Source organism: Hyperoodon ampullatus (genome assembly GCF_949752795.1).
Source record: "Hyperoodon ampullatus genome assembly, chromosome: 9".
Taxonomy (NCBI): Eukaryota; Metazoa; Chordata; class Mammalia; order Artiodactyla; family Ziphiidae; genus Hyperoodon; species Hyperoodon ampullatus.
The window spans coordinates 65,203,552-65,224,088 of NC_136922.1; the positions used below are offsets into that span (position 1 = coordinate 65,203,552).

A 20,537-nucleotide genomic window follows, 5' to 3' on the forward strand; every position below is an offset into this window, starting at 1 on the left:
CTGTAAATTCAAAGTCATAAACATCTCTATATAATTTTTAGCAATCTCAGAACCACATCCAATAAACTGCACTAATTAGAAGACATCCCTGTTTTGTAGAGGAATAAGGAGAGAAATTAAATACACACACACACACACACATTCATACACACACAGAAGATATAGGCCTGCCTCCCCCAATTCAAAGAAATGTAAGAAAACTAACTTATTGAGCATTATTAAGTACTACGCATTGGCCAAGGACTCTGCATACATTACCCCATTTAATCCTCACTCTGTGCTGGATGCTGTTTGTGCTTCACCCGTGTCTCTCCACCTCCTGCCATTCCTGAAAGCTTCTACATGCTGGACACCTGCAGTTTTGCTGCTTGAGGATTCTCCCTGTTTGGCAGAGGCTGTGCAGCCACATGTTTGATCAATGACTGACAGGGGTTGGTAGATTAATACCCCAGCTCCCTCATCCCTCCAGTTGGCAAAGTCCAAGGTACATTACACACCACCTCCCAGAGTAGTCCAGCAGGCTTGCACCAGTTACCTACAGCGGTAACTGCTCACAGCCCAGGAGTTTATTGTCTTCTCCCCCTTCCCCCTCTCACTTACTCACTTCCCACCAGCACCTGTTGGATCAGCTGTCAGACAAACTACTTACATCCACATCCTTGTTTCACAACTATTACTTCCAATTTATAAATGAGGAAATATGCCCAAGGTCATATAGCTAGAAAATAGCAGAGGCGAGATTTGAACCCAAGCTAAGGAGCTTCACAAAAATGAGAAAACTGACTCAATGGGGGAACTTTTGACAAGGTGATCATACTGAAGTTTTATTCTTCTCCAATATGACTACTTTAACAAGGATAAGTATAATTTATATTGCGTATTATGTGTACCCGTGCTGGATTCTATATTAGAAAATGCTAACAAATTTAATCTACTTATTTGCTTCACATAACACTAAAAAGAACTCAAACTATACAATTGATTTTTTCACAAAGTTGATGGGAAGGTACCACATTATGTAGACAATTACTGTTTAACTTCGAGATTTGTGCTGCTGTGTTGCTGTTATCTTAGCTTGATTGCTGTGAAAAATGACATGAACATTGAATGGTGTACAGTCAGTCACTTCAGATCCCATTTTCTGTATTTTTTTCTTCGGACTTGAATTCTATTTGAAAGAAAATGGAAATAGAAATCTAGTATTTGGACCTTTCCTTTGCTGTTTCAGATCCACCGGTGGCTTTGACCAAGAAAGAAGTAGGTAGGCAAATCTTAAAATAGTGAAGCTTCTGGGTGGTCCTGAAAAATACAAACTAATTAAAAGGAAGAGAGAAACACAGAAAGAAAGGAATCCTAAAGAAAAGTGCTTTTCACTTAAATCAGTGGTTTCATGTGTTTTGGGACATTTTTGCTTGAATTTGGTTATTTCCTATTCTTTGAGATTTTTAAGAACACGGTGTTGTTAGGGAGGAGTTGATGCCTTCAGTTTATTTACATGGCTCTTCTCTTGTCCTAGCTTCAGTAAGATTTTCCCCAGACTCTGTCAGATATATGGGTATTTGGGGAGTCTGTGACGCCATGAATCTTTTTTTTAAATTAATTAATTAATTTATTTATTTATTTATTTTTGGCTGTGTTGGGTCTTCATTTCTGTGCGAGGGCTTTCTCTAGTTGCGGCGAGCGGGGGCCACTCTCCATCGCGGTGTGCGGGCCTCTCACTATCGCGGCCTCTCTTATTACAGAGCACAAGCTCCAGACGCGCAGGCTCAGTAGTTGTGGCTCACGGGCCTAGTTGCTCCGCGGCATGTGGGATCTTCCCAGACCAGGGCTTAAATCTGTGTCCCCTGCATTGGCAGGCAGATTCTCAACCACTGCGCCACCAGGGAAGCCCCCATGAATCTTTTGATTCCCTAATAAGAATGGGCTCTTCAAGTATTCTCAGTAATGAGTCCTTGAAATGAGCATCTATAACTCAGACTCATCAGAGTCAAGTCTGACCATTGTTATGTTTTCAGGGGATATGGTGTCCCAAGGCCATTCCTAGATGTTAGTTACAGTAGTCTATGCAGGTGCTAAAAGCTTTGACCCATCCAAACTGGCACAAATCATAGTGCTTTTTGATTATGCAGTAAAATTTTATTTAAATGTATACAGATTATTCACTTGGATAAAGAAGCTGATTTGGGGCTTCCCTGGTGGCGCAGTGGTTGAGAGTCCGCCTGCTGATTCAGGAGACACAGGTTCGTGCCCTGGTCCGGGAGGATCCCACATGCCGCGGAGCGGCTGGGCCCGTGAGCCATGGCCGCTGAGCCTGCGCGTCCGGAGCCTGTGCTCCGCAACGGGAGAGACCACAACAGTGAGAGGCCCGCATACCGAAAAAAAAAAAAAAGAAAAAAAAAAAGAAGCTGATTTGAATTTTGGTTCCTGAATATGTTAATTGTGACCATAAATTTTCTGGGGGAAGACCTCATATGATATTTTCTGCCTAAGGTGATGTGATGAAAATAGATTGAAAGGCACACATGACGAAATGGGGAAAAAGTGCTCTGTAATAGTGACCAAGAGCATGGAATTTAGAGCCATACAGTCCTGGATCCCATTACAACTCTTACTTTTAATAATTGTGTCATTTGTGGTGAAATACTTTACATCTAGCACCTTAGTTGGACGTTACAATACCAATTTAACAAGATAATTATTTACAAATAATATTTGTAAATTTCTTAGCATACTTTCTAGTACATAAGAGGTCCTAAATAGTTTTTGCTCTTGTTGTTATTTCTAGTGTCATTATTATTCACAAGAACCAGCCCCCAAAAGATCAACTTTTAGAGACAACTCCCAGAAGTAAGAATAATAGCATGGAATTAAGTAACTACAATTGCTCAATATGTCTCATTAAATCTAAAAGCACCTGGCAAAGGAAATTATTTTTCTGATTTTTAACTAATGAGGAAACTGAGACCCAGAGACCTAAAATAATTTTCCCAGAGACATACAGCTTATAAGGAGATGTGCCACATTTTAGCCTAGGTCTTCCAACTTCTAACCCAGTGCTCTTCTCATGAGCCATGCTGCCTCTTACATGGAAATACATAAGCAAGCATAAGTCATAGCCTGAGATGGTGAATAAGTGAAGGACCAAAGCTGCATGTTAGGCCAGGTAACTAATGACCTCAGGGGAAAAAGCAGCCACAAATTCAGGACTCCCTTTCCTGGGCTTCCCTTGTCCCCTGGATCTTGACCTGGTAAATACTATCTTGTTAGCTTTCCTATACCTTCAAAGAAGTGATTTTTGTATATGTTTTTTCTAGTTATTCTCAGTGGGATAATTGGCCCAAATGATCTAATCTACCATCACCAGAAGCATATTGGTGATAACTGCAATAAAGCAATTATTGCAATTATTGCAATAAAAGCAATTATTTTCCAGTCTTAATATTTTTGTAAGTTGTTTCTGAATAGTGCATGTGACTGGAAGCTTTTGCCTGAAGCAGACTTTAATGCTTAGTCAAAATGATTGGCTAGGGACTTCCCTGGTGGTGCAGTGGTTAAGAATCCGCCTGCCAGTGCAGGGGACACACGTTTGAGCCCTGATCCGGGAAGATCCCACGTGCCATGGAGCAACTAAGCCCATGCGCCACAACTACTGAGCCTGTACTCTAGAGCCCACGAGCCATAACTACTGAAGCCCGTGCGCCTAGAGCCCATGCTCCGCAACAAAGAGAAGCCACTGCAATGAGAAGCCCGTGCACTGCAATGAAGAGTAGCCCCCGCTCGCCACAACTAGAGAAAGCCCACGCGCAGCAACGAAGACCCAATGCAGCCAAAAATAAATAAATTTAGTTTTAAAAAAATGATTGGCTATGTGGGACATCATTAATGTTTTGCTTTGTTTTAAAATTGAATACGGCTATCCAGGATCAGGTTTCATGATAATTCAGGTAATCTACTTGTGTTCCTTCCTCTGTCTAAATCTTTGGGGTCAGAATGGGAGTATAGGTCAAATGCAAATTTCTTAGCAAAACATAACTTAAAAAAAAGTATCAGAGTAGGTTGATTGGAAGCATCCTTGTGTTTTCTGCTTGTACTGCTGCTAAACTCCATGAAGATTGCTTAGCTTCTGTTTCTCAAAAAGGTTTTAGATTTTCATCCAATAGGAAGCAACGTGCTTTATTTTTCACAATGCTGTGTTGATAAGGCTGGCACCCTGTTCTACTTTTGGTTAAAATCTGAATGAGATTTTTACAGCTTTTGAATCATGACAATACTGAAGTCCAGTAAATCACTTCAGTTTAAGATTAAAAGATGATGATATTGGGGAGTGCTTCATTTTATTAGTGATGGGTTGAAAAAGTTTAAGCTGATTTTTTTCAATGTTGTATTTTATAAAAACCACTGAACATAATTTTAAACTCATTAAGATGCCACGTAGGCCATACAGCTTGGTTTCTTTTTTTTTTTTTTGCGGTATGTGGGCCTCTCACTGTTGTGGCCTCTCCCATTGTGGAGCACAGGCTCCGGACGCGCAGGCCCATAGGCCATGGCTCATGGGCCCAGCCGCTCCGCGGCACGTGGGATCCTCCCGGACCGGGTCATGAACCTGCGTCCCCTGCATTGGCAGGCGGACTCTCAACCACTGCGCCACCAGGGAAGCCCAGCTTGGTTTCATTTTTAAATTTTATTTTATTTTGTTTCAGGTTCAAAGAGTTATTTTACTCTTCAAAGGTAAATAGCTCAACATTTCAAGCACTCCTTTGAATGAAGGAAGATTCACTGAATAAAATCTATTCTTTAGAAATAATCTGAACCTAGATAAATCCTGAAAAATTCTTATATCTTCCAAAATATTTAATTTACAACTAAAGAACTAAGTTTTATTTGTACCTAAGTTTACAATGACCCTTCATTTGATTATTTTTCCTTATCTTGGCTAATTATAATATGATACAATACAAAGTAATAGTAATCATAAGATCAGTCATAAATACCAAAGACTTTTAATTGTGAATCCTTTACATCCATTCAAGAGGAAATTTATTTCTCTTTAATACAACTTTTTTTCAAGTAAATGAATACGATGTACAGGTCATTTTACCTTCAAATGTATAATGTAAGACAGGCCATTTCTGAGAGTCTTCTCTTCTCAACTGAAACCTGGGATGTGGGTACACAATCTTCATTTGTTCCTTTACACAGATTTCTTTTTTTTTTTTTAACCTTTCCTCTCTCCCTTAGAGTTAACTGTGTGCACATTTGGTAACAAATGCTACCATGGCATTGTGTGGTTTTTCCCTATACTACTATAGTTGCAGATGTGGTAGTGTTTCTGTTATAAACATAAGTTTGCAGAAGTTTATAATTTGTTTGAATAAAAGTTTAAAGATATTACTCTTCACATTGGATTCCAATTGTGTATTTGTATTTTCTGATTTAAAAAAAAGTAGGATTGAATATACGTGCTTATGCCATAGTATCTTCTGCTTAAGATTTGGGTGGCTTATCATTCATGTAAAATTGGCATGGCAAACAGTGTTATTCCTGTTTCATGGAGACCTTAGATATACCCTACAGAGATTAAGTGATTTATCTAAGGTCATACAGGGAAGAGGCTGTTGAGGTGAATGAGGTTAAGTCAAAATCCAGAAGCCTTGGGGCAGTTATCTTCAACTCGGCTGTTTTAATTTGCAGGTGGCATGAGAATACTGTTTTAGTTTATTTTTTTCTTTGGTTATTTTGATTGATACCCTAGGAAATTAACTTGACAAACTTGGTCAAACTTTCTGCATCTTACCGTTTCTGAAAAGCCACTTGCTTATACTGGTTTTTAGGCACAATGACCAGTGGAGACTAGCAGGGCAAGTAGAGCAGGAAAGTCAGAAACTCAGCCATGTCTGTACGGTCTCTGGATAGCAAAAAGTGTAGCTCAGTTGACTTCAGACTTCAGGCAGTAGGAGGAACAGGCTAGCAGAGGCTAAGGCCTTGAATTTAAAAAGCTTCCTCATAGAAATGGGGCATCACACTGGTACAGAGAGGCATCTGGGACCAGCATGGCATATAGGACCCTCCACACAGGCAGGTGAAATATGAAAAGCCATGTTGGGAAATGCACGCAGCAGGCAACTTGGCACTGAAGTCAGGCAGCAGGGCTACGGCCTTAGGTCTGGTTCCTTGGAAGGGATTTGGCAGGAGCAAAGCAGCCCAGTCCTTTAAGGAGTGACCCTTTAAGCAGGCTCCCAATGTAGGAGCTCAGGTAGAAGGACTAAGACAAAAAGTTAAGTTACCACATGGGGTAGAGCCTAGACCTTGGGAACAAAGCAGAACCTCAGTTGTCAATACTAGACTAGATATAGTAAGCACAAAAAAGCCCAGTAAATAAATTAATTTCTAGTACTGACAAGGGCCATGAAGAAGATAAAACAGAGTAACATGTACATTTAAATTTATTTATGGATTTAGTCACACATTTATAGCTGTAACTTCACACCTACTGTCGTTTTCTAAAAGCCATATGTGGGTTGACTGGAACTTTAAGAGTTAGGCTATGGATTTGAGAACTAAAATCATATCAACTATCACCAAAGAGCACTTGCTTAGTAGTTTCTTCCCTTTCAGATGTTTTTTTTAGCACCATTTTACCAAAATTAAGATTTTCTTTCACTCTTGCAATTAGGAGAGGCAATTGATGTTCAAGTGATAAACATCAATTGATGTTCAACTATTAGTACAATTGGTGTTCAACTTTAAAGGATAAAGGTCAGGTATGTGCATATGGGGTGTGTGTGTGTGTGTGTGTGTGTGTGTTTAGACATTAAAACTGAATATTGGACTTACCAATTTAAGGGCTGTAAATAAAGGTAATGGATTCAAACACCAAAAAGGTGGTTAAAATAGCTTATCTTTAATGTACTTCTCATACTTGAGATTCTAGATTCCCACATAGTTTTGTTTCACATTTTATCAGGTAAGAATGCTACATGGTTGATCAGTGGATTATCACATTGCATTTTTAAGGCTCTTCTTTTGTCTCATAAACATTCCTTTTTATTATCATATTCGAGTTTATGTAGCAATTCAGGCCCTCCAGATAATAACCCTGTATTTCAGTAACAATATTTTTGAAGTATTGGCATCATGCCTCATTATATTAAAGAAATATCCATGCCAAATACCTAAACATGACATGGTTTTTGACTTGATCTGCAAGTTGGCAGTAGAAAAGGAAATTCTGTAGTACCTCTATATTAACTAAATGCCATATCTACGTAAATTATCTAATATGTTACTGTAACCTACTTACGAAAACAGTAGTTTGCTTAGATGAATAGTCTATAAAGAGGTAGGAACTGTTTTAATGCTGAAATAACCGCAGAGCACACAAATGCCAAATTATATACAAAGGATTTTTCCTTCTTATACTCCAGAGGTCGTCATCAACGGCTTCAAAAACAACTTGAAAATGTCCTCTCCAATGACATTTGGGTTACTATTTTGTCTTAATTTACCTCTTCCCATTATTATTGAAATACAATTCAATTTTAAATATTTGTCTAGTTTAGGTTTTGATATTTGTATAGAGACGTCTTTGTAGTAACCAGAGGTTTATTATTCTTCAGTGGTTTGGGATAGGAAGCTGTTTTTATAGCCTTTGACATCTCATTTAAAAATAATTAATTTGTTTCCTAATTTGCCATCTATAATGGGTCAATAGAGTAAAAAATCCTGATGTTGGCAATCAGCGGGAAGTTCTCTAGTGGATATATACAGAGCCTGCACTTTGGTCTAAAGAACCAGCTGCTTAAGCCTACAAGGAAGATGTGTGGTGAGTGTGGAAAAGGCCTGAGGCTTAATCATCTGTTTGCTCGTTGTGAATCAGGAGTGTGGTGCAGCTGCCAAGAGAGCAGAGGCAACCAGAGGCCAGGCTGGCAGTGAGAGCTCCCAGTAAACGGGGGGGCGGCTCTTTCCACCCTGCACTCCCATCCCCAGCCTGGTGTCTTGGGGTCAGTTTGGGGTTCTCTAGTTAGCTGTATAAATGTTTAAGTGTTTAAAATTGGAGCTCATTCAAAGACAAGTGGTCAGGATGGAGAGAAAACTTGAAACCATGTTTATATAAGGAAGAGCTGGAGGAACTGAGGATGTTTATTCTGGAGGAGAGGGTACAGAATTGCTGTCTTCACAGATATAAAGGGCTGTCATGTAGAAGAGAGGTTAGATTTATTCTGCATGGCTCTGGAGGATAGATAAGGGCCAACGGGGCAGATTTTGGCTCAGTTTAGGAATAGCTTTCTGCTGGTTACACATGTCCCTGAAAGGAATGAACTGCCCCCAAAAGTAGTAATTTTGGATCTTGGGGACAATCATACCTAGGCAGATGGTTGCTACTGTATTCCAGGGAACGTCCCATGAGACTGGACTAAAGATCTCCAAAGTCCTCCCAATGCTAAGATCCTAGTTCACCATCTCTCCATCCAGCAAACACATTTCTTGACCAAGCACAGTGCTAGGGGTGCGGAGACCTCCAGGCACTGGAGAAACCAGGCATGCAGACAGTGGCCACTGCACAGGGTGAGGAGTACAGTGATGGACCTGGGTGTGTGAGGTCTCAGAGTCCTGGAGAGGGCCCACGAATGCGATGCTTGGATGGCAGTGCCTGAGCTGAGTCGTAAGTAGTAGTTGGCCAGGTAACAAGTGGAGATAGGGCATTGCAGCAGGAGGGCCGAGCATGTGTAGAGGCCAGGGTGAGAGTGTGGGTGCGGATGGACAGGCAGAGAATAAAACAGAGCAGGAGCTGGAGCAGAAAGTGCTTTATATGCTAAACTGAGCTTTTGACTTTAGGAGTTGAAGTTTAGGAATAATGTAATCCAGTTTGCATATTTGAAAGGTGGCTCAACTGATAAGGTTGAGGATAGAGTGGTACCAAGAGTGAAGTCACCCAGGGGCTCCTCTCTGAGTCTCAAGTTTCTCACCCCTTATGTGAGGGGCTTGGACTATTCTGCAGTATTCTATGAGGATAGTCATTCAGTGTCATCCTTTATAATTTCACTTTCATTGTCAAGCCTGTGGTGTTCTAGGTCTCACCAGCCTCTGGGTACAAATGCAGTCACATTGGCAATAATACCCAGATTTCATTCACACTTCTCTATTTTGCTGCTTAAGACCTCCAGACCCCCAAAACTCATATCCAGTTATCTCTGGGGGCCCCTGGGGATGTCTGATGGGAGAGCATAAGCAGACCCCTCCCGCTTCTCATTCTGTTGTTATCTGAACCCACCTGAGGGTGGTGCTTCCTCAGTCCTCTGTGATGACACCGTGGTCCCTGCCCACCATAGATATCTCTAGAATTACAGCTTGCAGGGTGCTAAGGTGACACTGCACTCCTCATGGTCTTCACTGTAGCCCAGCCACACTGTTCCCAGCAAATGGGGGTAAACGGCTCACTTCCTCACTTCTTGTCACTCTTGGTCACCTGGGCACGGGAGTGGGACTGGATAGGCTTGTGTCTCCCAAAATCCCTCTTGACAAAGCTCCTCTGGTTTTGGCCTACAAACCCAAGGCTGTGGAACCAATAGCTGAGAGAGACATCAGGGTTTTCTCTCCATTCCAGTTTCCCCCAGTCTCTCCTTGTCCTGGCTGGTTCTCCTTCAGCAGCAAAATGAACTATAATCCTAGGGCTTCACTCTCTGGATCATCAAACATACGTACACCTGAGATGATGATGATTATCATGCCTGGCACAGGGCTAAAAGCTTCTCATATACCATCTCATTTAATCACCCCAACCCTTGGAGGTACATATTATTATCCTCATTTGTAGGTGAGGATGAGGCTAAGAGGAATTAAGTAATGTGCTCAAAGTCAAACAATTGACAGAGCTAGAATTTAAAACCAGACTGATCTGGAATATTCCAGACACCAAGCTCTTAACAAGTCCCCAACACTGGGACATAAAAACACTCATAATCTAATAACTTGATTAACAGTAGAGTGCTTACTTTGCTCATTTGTCATCTATGCATAAATTCCAAATTGGCTTTTGCATCCAGGGCTGGGAAGAAACGGTGGATGCTGCTATTTCCCACCTTTTGAAGACCTGCCTATCGAAGAGTTCCAAGGAGCAGGCTTTGAACCTCAGCAGCCAGTTGAGCATACCCAAAGACACAAGCCGATTGAAGAAACATATCACCTTGCTGTGCGATCGATTAGCCAAAGGTGGACGTCTCTGCCTAAGTACTGACGCAGCGGTTCCGCAGACCATGGTCATGCCAGGTAAGAGCTCCATTCATGCTCCCAAAACACAACTGTACTTTGGCCAAATTAAAGGAATGTGCCCGTGGTTGTACTTGGGGTTTACATTTCATATTAAAGTGATGATAGCCAAGAAAATTGCTTTCACGTTTCCCCTCAGATATCCCAGGGTAACCACTTGGATAAATATTCTTGGGGTATTTGCTTGCTAGACATTTCTAGAATGGTATGTCTTTTTTCTTCCCTCTGCTTTTAAATATATGATCCATTTTGTTTTGCTTCTAACCAATAAAAAGTGGATTAGAGAATAAAACTATTTTTAAGGAAAATTTTACTAAATGTGATCTCACGATACCATATTTCACAAATGTAAATAGGATAATACAAGCAGCTAATATAGTCCAGATGAGTCCCATCCCTTCTGCTGTTTTCCTGGTTGTGGTCACCAGAATAAGGGGGAAGAGACAAAGAAAGAGACTGGAGATCAGGAGACATGAGCAGGCTTCAAGGCTGAGGCCTCTATGTGTCAGGGGGAGAGAGATCCAGGTTGCCCAGACCTGGGCAGTTAGTGATGACCATGGGCATCCAAGTCAGCCCTTCCCACAGTCAGAGGGGCTGAGCCGTCAATAGCGCTGCATTCGGTCCTTTAGAGGCTGCAGCTCCCAAGTCCCACTTAGCTCTACTTAGTGTCTCTCTTTATGGCAGCAGCAAGGAGCATAAGTAAATGAATTTATTAAATGCAGCAGCGGTAGCATCTATTTCCTCCTAAAGCAAGGACCATAGTATGGGAAAGTGGTGTGGAGTTTTTCATCTTCCTCCTTACATGCGTTTCGCACACTTACTGCCCGCCCCCCCCCCCATGCTGATGTTACTGCTCATATGACCTGGATATGTTTCTTAACTTTCCAGAGTCTAGTTTCTCCTTTCAGAGTGGGTATAATAATGCCTTCCTTGTTCCCAGGGCATTACATGTTTGTAAAGCACCTAGCATAATTCTTGGAACAGAGATACACTCAAAAAATTCAAACTATAATTATTACCATTGTACGGATGTATGCATAATTCACCTTATAAATTTGGGGTGGAGGGAACGGCTGGCTTGGGACCATGGGATTCTGTATTCTATGGTTTGAAAATTTTTTTGCCTTAATCATACACAGGCAGAACCTAACTTTCATTCCAAAATAATATTTCTAATATGGCATCTCAGAATAGAATTGACTTCCTACTTAGAAACAGTTCTAATAGTTTGTCTTAATTTAGGTCTTCTTCATGTTGCCCTTGTTAACGTCCTCCTAACTGGTTCTTGGGCCTCGATTCATCCATCTCTGTCCACTGTTAGGATGATTTTCCTAAGAAATAAATATGTAGGCTTAATGAGACAGTAAATGAAAAATATTCACTCTAATCAACAATCAGTATATGTCTCTCCCTCCTTTCTTGCCAATTGGAGAAACAAAGGAGGCTTGAGGGAGAAGTCCAAATACATAAAAGGGAAAGCTTAAAAAGAGATGGACTGACCCCCTAATTGGCTGGTGTGTTTGTCAGTGCAGGCCTCGGTAGCCCTGCCTTGTCTTCCCCACATCCTTGTTGGAGCCTCTTTGGGAACAGCCACTAGGAGTCTGGTGGCATTGCTGTGAGCAAACACCTGGACACCTGGAGAGAAATGATGCTTCTTTAGTCACATTTATTGATTATAGAACTTTAGACATTTGTTTAAATAACTAGATTTGGAAGCAACTTCAGGGCTGTGTCCTTAGAAACGCTGGATGTAAAATTTCTGAATGTTTGGAAGGAAGAGGCAGAGGAAAGGAGGAAGAGAAGGAAAGGAGGGAAAAATGAAGGAAGGTGGAAAGTGTGTTTGTTCACAAACCAGGAATCTGGAAACCAGGTGTGTGCCTGTCAATGCTAGTCTAGCCGAGTTCATCCCATTGGAGAGATTGAGGCTGTGCATATTTGTCGTGGTCATAATTGCTTGCTTTTACTTAATGATGACCCACTTTTTGACTTTAGTTGAGTGACTCTCCCTCCCACCTGCCATATCCAATCATGATAGCGAGTTCTTAAAATTTGTTAAATCAGTGCTCTTCGTCATTACTGTGCTCCATTATTGCCTATAATACTTTTCCTCCATAGAGCTCAAATTTTTCACATACTTATTTCTGTACTTAACACGTTTTGAGGTAGAAGAAACATGTAGAATTATTGCTGTTTTACAAATAGAAATGGAGTTAAGGAAAGCTAAATATCTTTCCCAGAGTTACATGGCTACTGGAAGGGTTAGGTCTAGAATCCAAATCTTGTAGTCCACTGTGCTTCCCTCTAGACCACACAGACCACACGGTACAAATATATTTCTAGCCAGATCCTCCTCCTGTGTGAGCCAGTCTTGATCTGGCCTTGTTTTCACTTAAATTGGCCTAGGATTGTGGGAGGAAAAGGGCAGAAATTTCACACAGTCTCTTTTCTTTGCTATGAGGAATATAATAAGGATTTACCCTGTATTTGCTTTGTGCTTAATTTTTATTATCTCAGTAGGTGACATGGTACCATTATTACAGAGATTATTTCTGAGTTATTTCTGTTTCAAACCAGTAGTTGTGAAATTTATGATGTTTAGCTATAGTAGTTGTTCCAGAATATGTGAAGGTAAAGTAGCATATTAGAAAGGAGTAGATTAGAACACATAAGCATACAAGCATTTTTCACAGACATGATCTTCTTTTAATAGTTGGGCAGGAACTCAGAAATCATCTGGTTTACTTCCCTCTCTTAACAGCTGAGGTAACGAAGGCGCTAGGAAGATGAAGGGACTTAGTGGTTGATATTAAAAGGCAGGGATGTGTGTAATTTTACCCCTATTAAATTGCAGATGAATCTCAGAATAAAAAACTCTTGGTCTTCTCTAGCCTCATGACTTTATGAACCCAGCACCTTGGATGTGCCCTTTCTTTGCTCCAGTAAAGGCCATGATGACAACATCCTCCCTGGCGTCCAGAATTTGAAAATCTTTCCCACTAGGAATTACCTTATGGACTTCTTTGCCTCACATTTCTCCTGCTTGCCTTTATCAACCTTCAGCTTCTCTATCAGGATTTAGCCTAATCTTTATTGGGTATTCTTTTTATTACAGAACCATCAAACTTGTATTTTTCTTATCTGTACCTCTGTATTCACATCTTTCAGCTGGGGAATATTGCATTTTCATTAAATGTCCTTTTTCTAATCTCAGTGGTATGTATTCTACCCTTAGAACAAGAGTTACAGAGGGCCACCAGGGTAGTGTTTTTTAAAAAATCTGAATGTGTATGCCTTTAGTTTCCTAGCTGGCTTTCTCATACCTGTTTGTTACTTGCTGCAACCCTGCAGATGCTTGAGGCTGAGGTTTACCTTAGATTGCTAGATTGATTAAAGTATGGAAGGTTCGAGACTAATTGGTATCAGAAAAAGACTACCTGAAACTGGAACCAACATTTCATTGTTTTCACTAGGAAAACAGAAGATTTGTTTGAAAAAGAGTAAAATTAAAATCAACAGTAAGTTTATCATATATTTGCCAAAATTTATGTTATGCCTGCAATTTTGTGCCAATTCTTAGAGACAGCAATGAAGAAATTGCGTGAGGTTTTTGTTTTTGCTTTGTTTCTGGTATGATGACAGACACTCAAATTTGGCCTAACTAGCACCTTCACAAAGAAGGTAATTTTTAGGAAAAAATATTCCAAGGCATTATCCATTTTCCTAGGGATCTTTCTTTGATCTGCAAACCATTTTCTTCAGAAACATCTATCATGTCATCATTCTAGCCAATTTTCTTCTCTTCATTGTTAACTGGACCAATTGCCAGATTTTTTTTTTAACATCTTTATTGGAGTATAATTGCTCTACAATAGTTTGTTAGTTTCTGCTTTATAACAAAGTGAATCAGCCATACATACACATATATCCCCATATCTCCTCCCTCTTGCGTCTCCCTCCCACCCTCCCTATCCCACCTCTCTAGGTGGTCGCAAAGCAAGGAGATGATCTCCCTGTGCTATGTGGCTGCTTCCCACTAGCTATCTGTTTTACATTTGGTAGTGTATATATGTCCATGCCACTCTCTCACTTCGTCCCAGCTTACCCTTCCCCCTCCCCGTGTCCTCAAGTCCATTCTCTACATCTGCGTCTTTATTCCTGTCCTCAGTTGCCAGATTTTCTCTGGTTACTGTCCTTGCATGTGATACAAGCGGTTCTCTAATAACACTTTAACTGCATTGCATCTTGCATCATTTGCAAGGTTTGTAATTTCCCTCTGCAGCCCATTTATGCTGTATTTGCAACAGTTTCCAACAGTTGGTGAGAGATGAACCAATACAAAAAGTTGATAGCAGATGGAGATTCCTCTAGTGTTAAATGTGGAAAGATACTGGAGTAGAGACTAATTTTATAAGTGGCCAATTAGTTTTTGAGTGAATATCTTTGTATTATGCTTTTGCTTTTTGATGATTACAATTGGGATAATTAGAGCATCTGTAAGTAGGAGAATCCCTCCCTCCCCCAAATTATGTATGTAAGAATTTAGAAGGTGCTAGCCTGAATTCTGATCTCATGTGCTAATGTGGCATTTCAAAGCAATGGAGAGTGGACAAGGTGAATTAGTTGAAAAATGTTTCTGGGAGCAGGCCAACCATTTGGAGAAAAAATAGTTAGATTCCCTAGCCCATTCTGTGTGCCACGATACATTTCAGATGGATAAGAGATATAAATGTAAAAAAAAAAAAGAAACACAAAAACATAGAATGAAATAGAGGTAGATACATAGACATGGAGGTGCAGGGTAGGTCTTTCTAAGTAAGTCAGTAAAGGCAGAAAGCAAAAGACAGAGCTTCAGTGATACACGTCTCAAAATCTGGTCCAGAAGCATATAAACAGAGGTGTGTGTTAATGATAATTATCCTAAGTGCCACAGTTATAGGTGGTGTCTGAGTGTCCTCCTGCTATTTCTCTTCCATATAATGTGTACATTTTTGTACAAATAATGTATATAACTTTTGTAAAAAGAGACTGTGATAGAAAATGCCAACAATAAAATGACTATAGTTGTATGAGAAGTGGTGGTAAGGAAAAAACAAGGATTGGTGTCATAAATCAGGAAATTAATGACTTTTATGTTATTCAAGGGCAATGACCTGTGTTTATGGGGCTTGTTTGTATTTCAGTTCTGATAAACAAACCCAAGTACTTTGCAGGACTTTGTGCAGCTAGTTTATGGATTCTGCCTCCTTCCTACCTCTGCCTCTCCTCTCCAAAAGTAGGCCAAATCATGCAAGTTATTGATCTCTGAGCACTTTTTTAACCTTTTCCCAAGTGGCTTCATAATTGCTAAATTGGGTGAACACTTTGCCTACAACCCCCTTGACTGCTCTGCAGCCTTTCTCAGCGAGACCATTTCCTTCTTAGAACGTTTTCATCCCTTGGCTTCTCTTTCACTGTTGGAAACTGTTCCTGGCCCCCTCAGGCTTGTGTTTTCCAGTCTGCTTTGTGCCTTCTTGTTCCTTTTTGTCTCTTGACTATTGGTGTTCCATCTTTATGCTCTCCTGGACGATCTGATCCAACTACCGCCTGAATTCCATGTGCTTCTAAATTTGTACCTTTCTGTCTGGCGTCTTCCAGGTTTCACGTCTCCATTAGTACCCCACAGCCCTCTCCAATTCCACATGCCTGAATGAAACTCATCTCCTACGGTGTGCCTGATCTCAGTCGATGATATTACCCAATGCCCAGGCCAGCGTCCTCAGAAACAATCTTGAGTCTGTTTCCTTTCCTCTCCATGTTCAGTCAGTCACCAAAACCTGATGGTAGCACCTCCCAAATATATCTCTTTTCACTGTCCACATTGCCATTACATTACTAATGCTCTTATCTCCTATTCAGACTACTAAAATGACCTACCAATAGTCTTCTTGTATTAAAAATCCTCTTTTATTTTTAGTACTACCATCAAAAACAAACAACTTCTGAATGTTCATAGCAACATTATAATCAAAAAGTGGAAACAATCCAAATATTCCTCAAATGATGAATGGATAAATAAATATAGTATATCCATACAGTGGAATATTCTTTAGCAATAAAAAGAACTACAACATGGATGAACCTTGAAAACATTATGCAGAGCAAAAGAAGCCAGTCCAAAAGACCATATATTATATGATTCCATTCATATAAAATGTTCAGAACAGGCAAATTCATAGAGATAGAAAGTATATTAGTGGTTGCCTAGGCCTGGGGGTGAGGTGGGCATGAGGAAGTGCATAGTGATGGCTAATGGTATGGATTTTCCTTTCTTGTAGCTAAATCTGTATACATCCATAATGAATTTATACTTTTCCATGAATATGAGTTTCTTTGGAAAAATAGGGATCTGGGTATGTTACTTTTCTGCTTGAAAATATTCAACAGGTGTTACCTACCACATTAAATCAAAAGTTCTAAGCCTGAAATACAATGCTCCTTACTAAATAGACCCACATTATCCTTCTACCCTTATATTCTGTACTTTCTTCCTTAAAATCCTTTACTAATACTGAATTTCTCAGTATTTTCCAAATACACCATGCTTTGTAAGCTTCTATACTTTTAAATAGTTTCTTTGACTTAGAGAGTCAGTCTTTAGCTGGTGGTAAAATTACCACTAATTTCTGAAGACCCAGAAGAAATGATATTCCACAAAGCATTCGTTGGCCTTCCTGGCACTACTGGTTCTTCTCTGTGCTTCCCTGGTTTCTGGTCATATGGCTCTTACAGTACTTATTGTAGGGTACCATTGTTTAATATTTTTATTTCATCCGTTACCACTGTATTAGTTTGCTAGGGCAAACTAATAAAATACCACAGGCTGGGTGGCCTAAACAACAGAAATTTATTTTCTCACAGTTTTGGAAGCTGGAAGTCCAAAATCAAGGTGCTCATAGGTTTGGTTTCTCCTGAGGTCTTTCTCCTTGGCTTGCAGATGGCCACCTTCTCTCTGTGTCCTCACGTGGCCTTTTTCTCTGTGCATGCACACTCCTGGTATGTCTTCCTCCTCTTAGAAGGACACTAGTACTTTTGGGTTGGGGCCTCACCCTCATGACCTCATTTAACCTTAATTACCTCTTTAAAAGCCCTATTTCCAAATACAGTCATATTGGGGGTTAGGGCTTCAACCTGTGAATTTTGGGAGGATATAAGTCAGTCCATAATACCTCTAGATAGAAAGTAAGTGCATGAAAGACTCAATATATTGATATATTGTATTCTTTTTTGTGAACACAGCATCCTACTTATGCCTGGTATATATGTAGTTGATGCCCATCATATATTTTTTAAACTTCTTATTTTGAAGTAATTACAGACTCACAGGAAGATGCAAAAATACTTCATAGAATCCCATGTACCCTTCATCCAGCTTTCCGTAATGGTGATATTTCATAGACTGTAGTATAGTATCAAAAATAGGAAACTGACATTGGTCTACCTTATATTTTAGAATGAATCAGTGGAGCTGTTTTGAAAGAGGCTAAGTCTTGAAGTAGGTATGAATTTTAGACTTTTAGAAAGGATAGTGGCAGATATTATAGATAGAGTTGGTGATCTAAGCGAGGAGATATGGGTCTGTAAGTAAACCAGTTAAATTTCGGATTAGAAATTCAGTTTGGTAGATCAGTAAGCATCTTTTTTTTTTTTTTGCGGTACGCGGGCCTCTCACTGTTGTGGCCTCTCCCGTTGTGGAGCACAGGCTCCGGATGCACAGGCTCGGCATCCATGGCTCATGGTCCTAGCCGCTCCGTGGTATGTGGGATCCTCCCGGACCGGGGCACAAACCTGTGTCCCCTGCATCAGCAGGCGGACTCTCAACTACTGCACCACCAGGAAAGCCCCGTAAGCATCTTTTGATATAGGAACTTGAAAAGCTGGATAAAAGAGATTGAGCATGATGCAAATGGTGATGGAAGCTATTATAGATTCTTAAGCTGCAAGTGATTTATGAAAAAACAGTGTTTTGTTCAATTTAAAAAATGGTTTAAAAAACAAAACAAAACAAAAATAACCCCCAGTGTTTTAGAAATACTAATCTGATGGTGGTATGCAGGATAGAGAGAAGTATGAAGAATAGGGAAGAATATAGATAGTTCATCAAGTTTTTTAGTTGCCATTGATGGAAATGATTAAATTTGTAATTTTGTTATGAATAATGTGCTTCATTTCAAATACAGTGAGCTTGAGATGATTAAGATGCATCCAAGAAAAGAGATATGTCAATAGCTGGATCTGAGGGATTTGAGTTGAAGGGAAAGATTAAAGCTTGAAAGTAGATTTTAGTATCCTCAGCTTAGAGGTCATCATTGCAACTTTGCAATTGGATGAACCCTCTGGTAGTGAATGCAGAAGCTGGGGAACACTGGATTTGGGACTTATCTGCAGAGCCAGACAAGAGGTGGATTCTACAGGGAGGAAGTGAATTTCAAGGAATTCCCAGAGAGGTTGTGTCAGTACTATAAAGGACATAAGAAGGTCAAGGAAAGATCCTTCTGTAACTGGATGGAACAGTATAGGAAGGCAGATAGAAAAAGAAGTAAGTAGGCTATGATCAAGGTTTTTATTTCTTTTATTTTTCTTCTCTTTAGAAAAGATATTTCGAGATGTTTGAAGGTCGGGGGGTGGTGGCAAGATGAGAGTGCTAAAGTCCAACATTCATGTTAAATGGGAAGGTTTGAGGAGGCAGAGGAATAATCTAGAATACAGGTAAACTGAAAAGAGTTAGTATTTGAGAAGAGAAAAAAATGAGAACCCAGGTATAAATTGGAAGTGTAGGGAGATTTAAAGAAAAGAAAGTTTAATGAAGTCCAGCCACATGAGCTTTGGAGAAATAGAGTTTTATAATAATCTGTGAACAAGAAGGGGTGAATCGTGAGGTGGTAAATTAAGGTTGATTTGCAGTAGCTGCTGTGGGAGGGGCAAGCTCAACCATTTAGCAATTGTACAGCTACTTATTCTTCTGGAGCCATAGTTTCCTCACTTGAAATATTGAGGTAGCACCACCTTGTTTTGAAATAACACACTGTTTCAAAATTGTTTTGAAAATCAAACTATATTGTTATAAGTAAAGAAAGCATTCAGTTTTTAATAGGATGCTCGTAATTATCCATTGTAATAGGGAGTCCATACTGGGATGAATAAAGGTTAGTGGAAGAATATTTGAATCCAGGATTAGAGTTGTATTTGAGAGGAGAAGCAATTAGGAGTAACTATCCGGGAAGGCCTATCATCAAAGACCTAATAGAATAACATTCTCCCTGTGTGTACTTAGCAAATACTTGTTGCTAGACAAGCCGGCTGGTAACTAATTAGAATGTGATGACCAAAGCCCAGTTTCTTGGAAGTAGGGCTGTTAATACAGGAATAGAATACCAGGGGAGTTTGAGGAATTTCCTTCTCTACAGATGTTTAAACTAATACAGATAGTCAACAGTCTAAAGATAATTTGGGAAAAACCCTGCCTGAAAGTAGGGGGGATGAATTAAATAACATTTAAAGTGCATCACTATTTCTGTTTCTTTAGTCGTGTCATATGAACAAATATATAAAATGTACATTTTTACCCTCATCCAGCTGTAAATGTGAGGTGTCTTTTCTTTGGACTATTCTCATATGAAATATTATAATAGAAACCCTAACTCTGTGTAATTTTCAATATCCTTAAAAATTACATAGGTTGGCCAAAAGAAAGAGTATCTTTGTAACACTGGAGCATCCATGAGGAAGATACTTATCTCTGAGGCTTTGTATGATATCAAAAATAACTTTTCTCACATATTCGATTCACATTTGGGACTGTTTTATCTTGAAATGGGAGGATGAGAAAATTTGTATTTATTCCAGCCACTGTTGGTTTGAAGGAATTTCTATAAATTCAATTTGTAAGATTTTTTTCTAGTTTTCTTCCCCTCAACTTCTACCCCTGCCCGAACTTCTGCTGTCTCAGTGGGTCTGCCTTCAATAGTAAGGTTTTACTGGTTCACCTCAAAATTGTAGTAAATACACATCCTGTTTTCTTCCCTTCAACTTTTACTCCCAATACCTGCTGTCTCTCTGAGGAATTCAATCTTCAACAATAAATTCTCTGCTTTCAGTGTAAGTTCAGGAATATTATTAAAGTTGTATTTATTGTTTTTCATTTTCCTTTAGATTTTAGGGTGCCTGGATAAAGTATTTCAAGTGCTTAAAGGCAACTCACTAACCAGTTACTTATATGAGACAGTCATTAAAAC

General features: G+C 39.8%; 1 protein-coding gene across 4 annotated transcripts in view; it reads left to right on the forward strand.

Moving 5' to 3' along the window:
* The window catches only part of BBS9 (Bardet-Biedl syndrome 9), a gene marked incomplete at both ends in the record, with an annotated part of 471,339 nt that overhangs the window by 377,559 nt on the left and 73,243 nt on the right, over window positions 1-20,537 (forward strand). For all 4 annotated transcript variants that reach the window (XM_079711010.1, XM_079711009.1, XM_079711012.1 and 1 more), the window contains one exon: window positions 10,044-10,266. In XM_079711010.1, coding sequence (XP_079567136.1) covers window positions 10,044-10,266 — 223 coding nt within the window. The remainder of the gene's footprint in view (window positions 1-10,043; window positions 10,267-20,537) is intronic.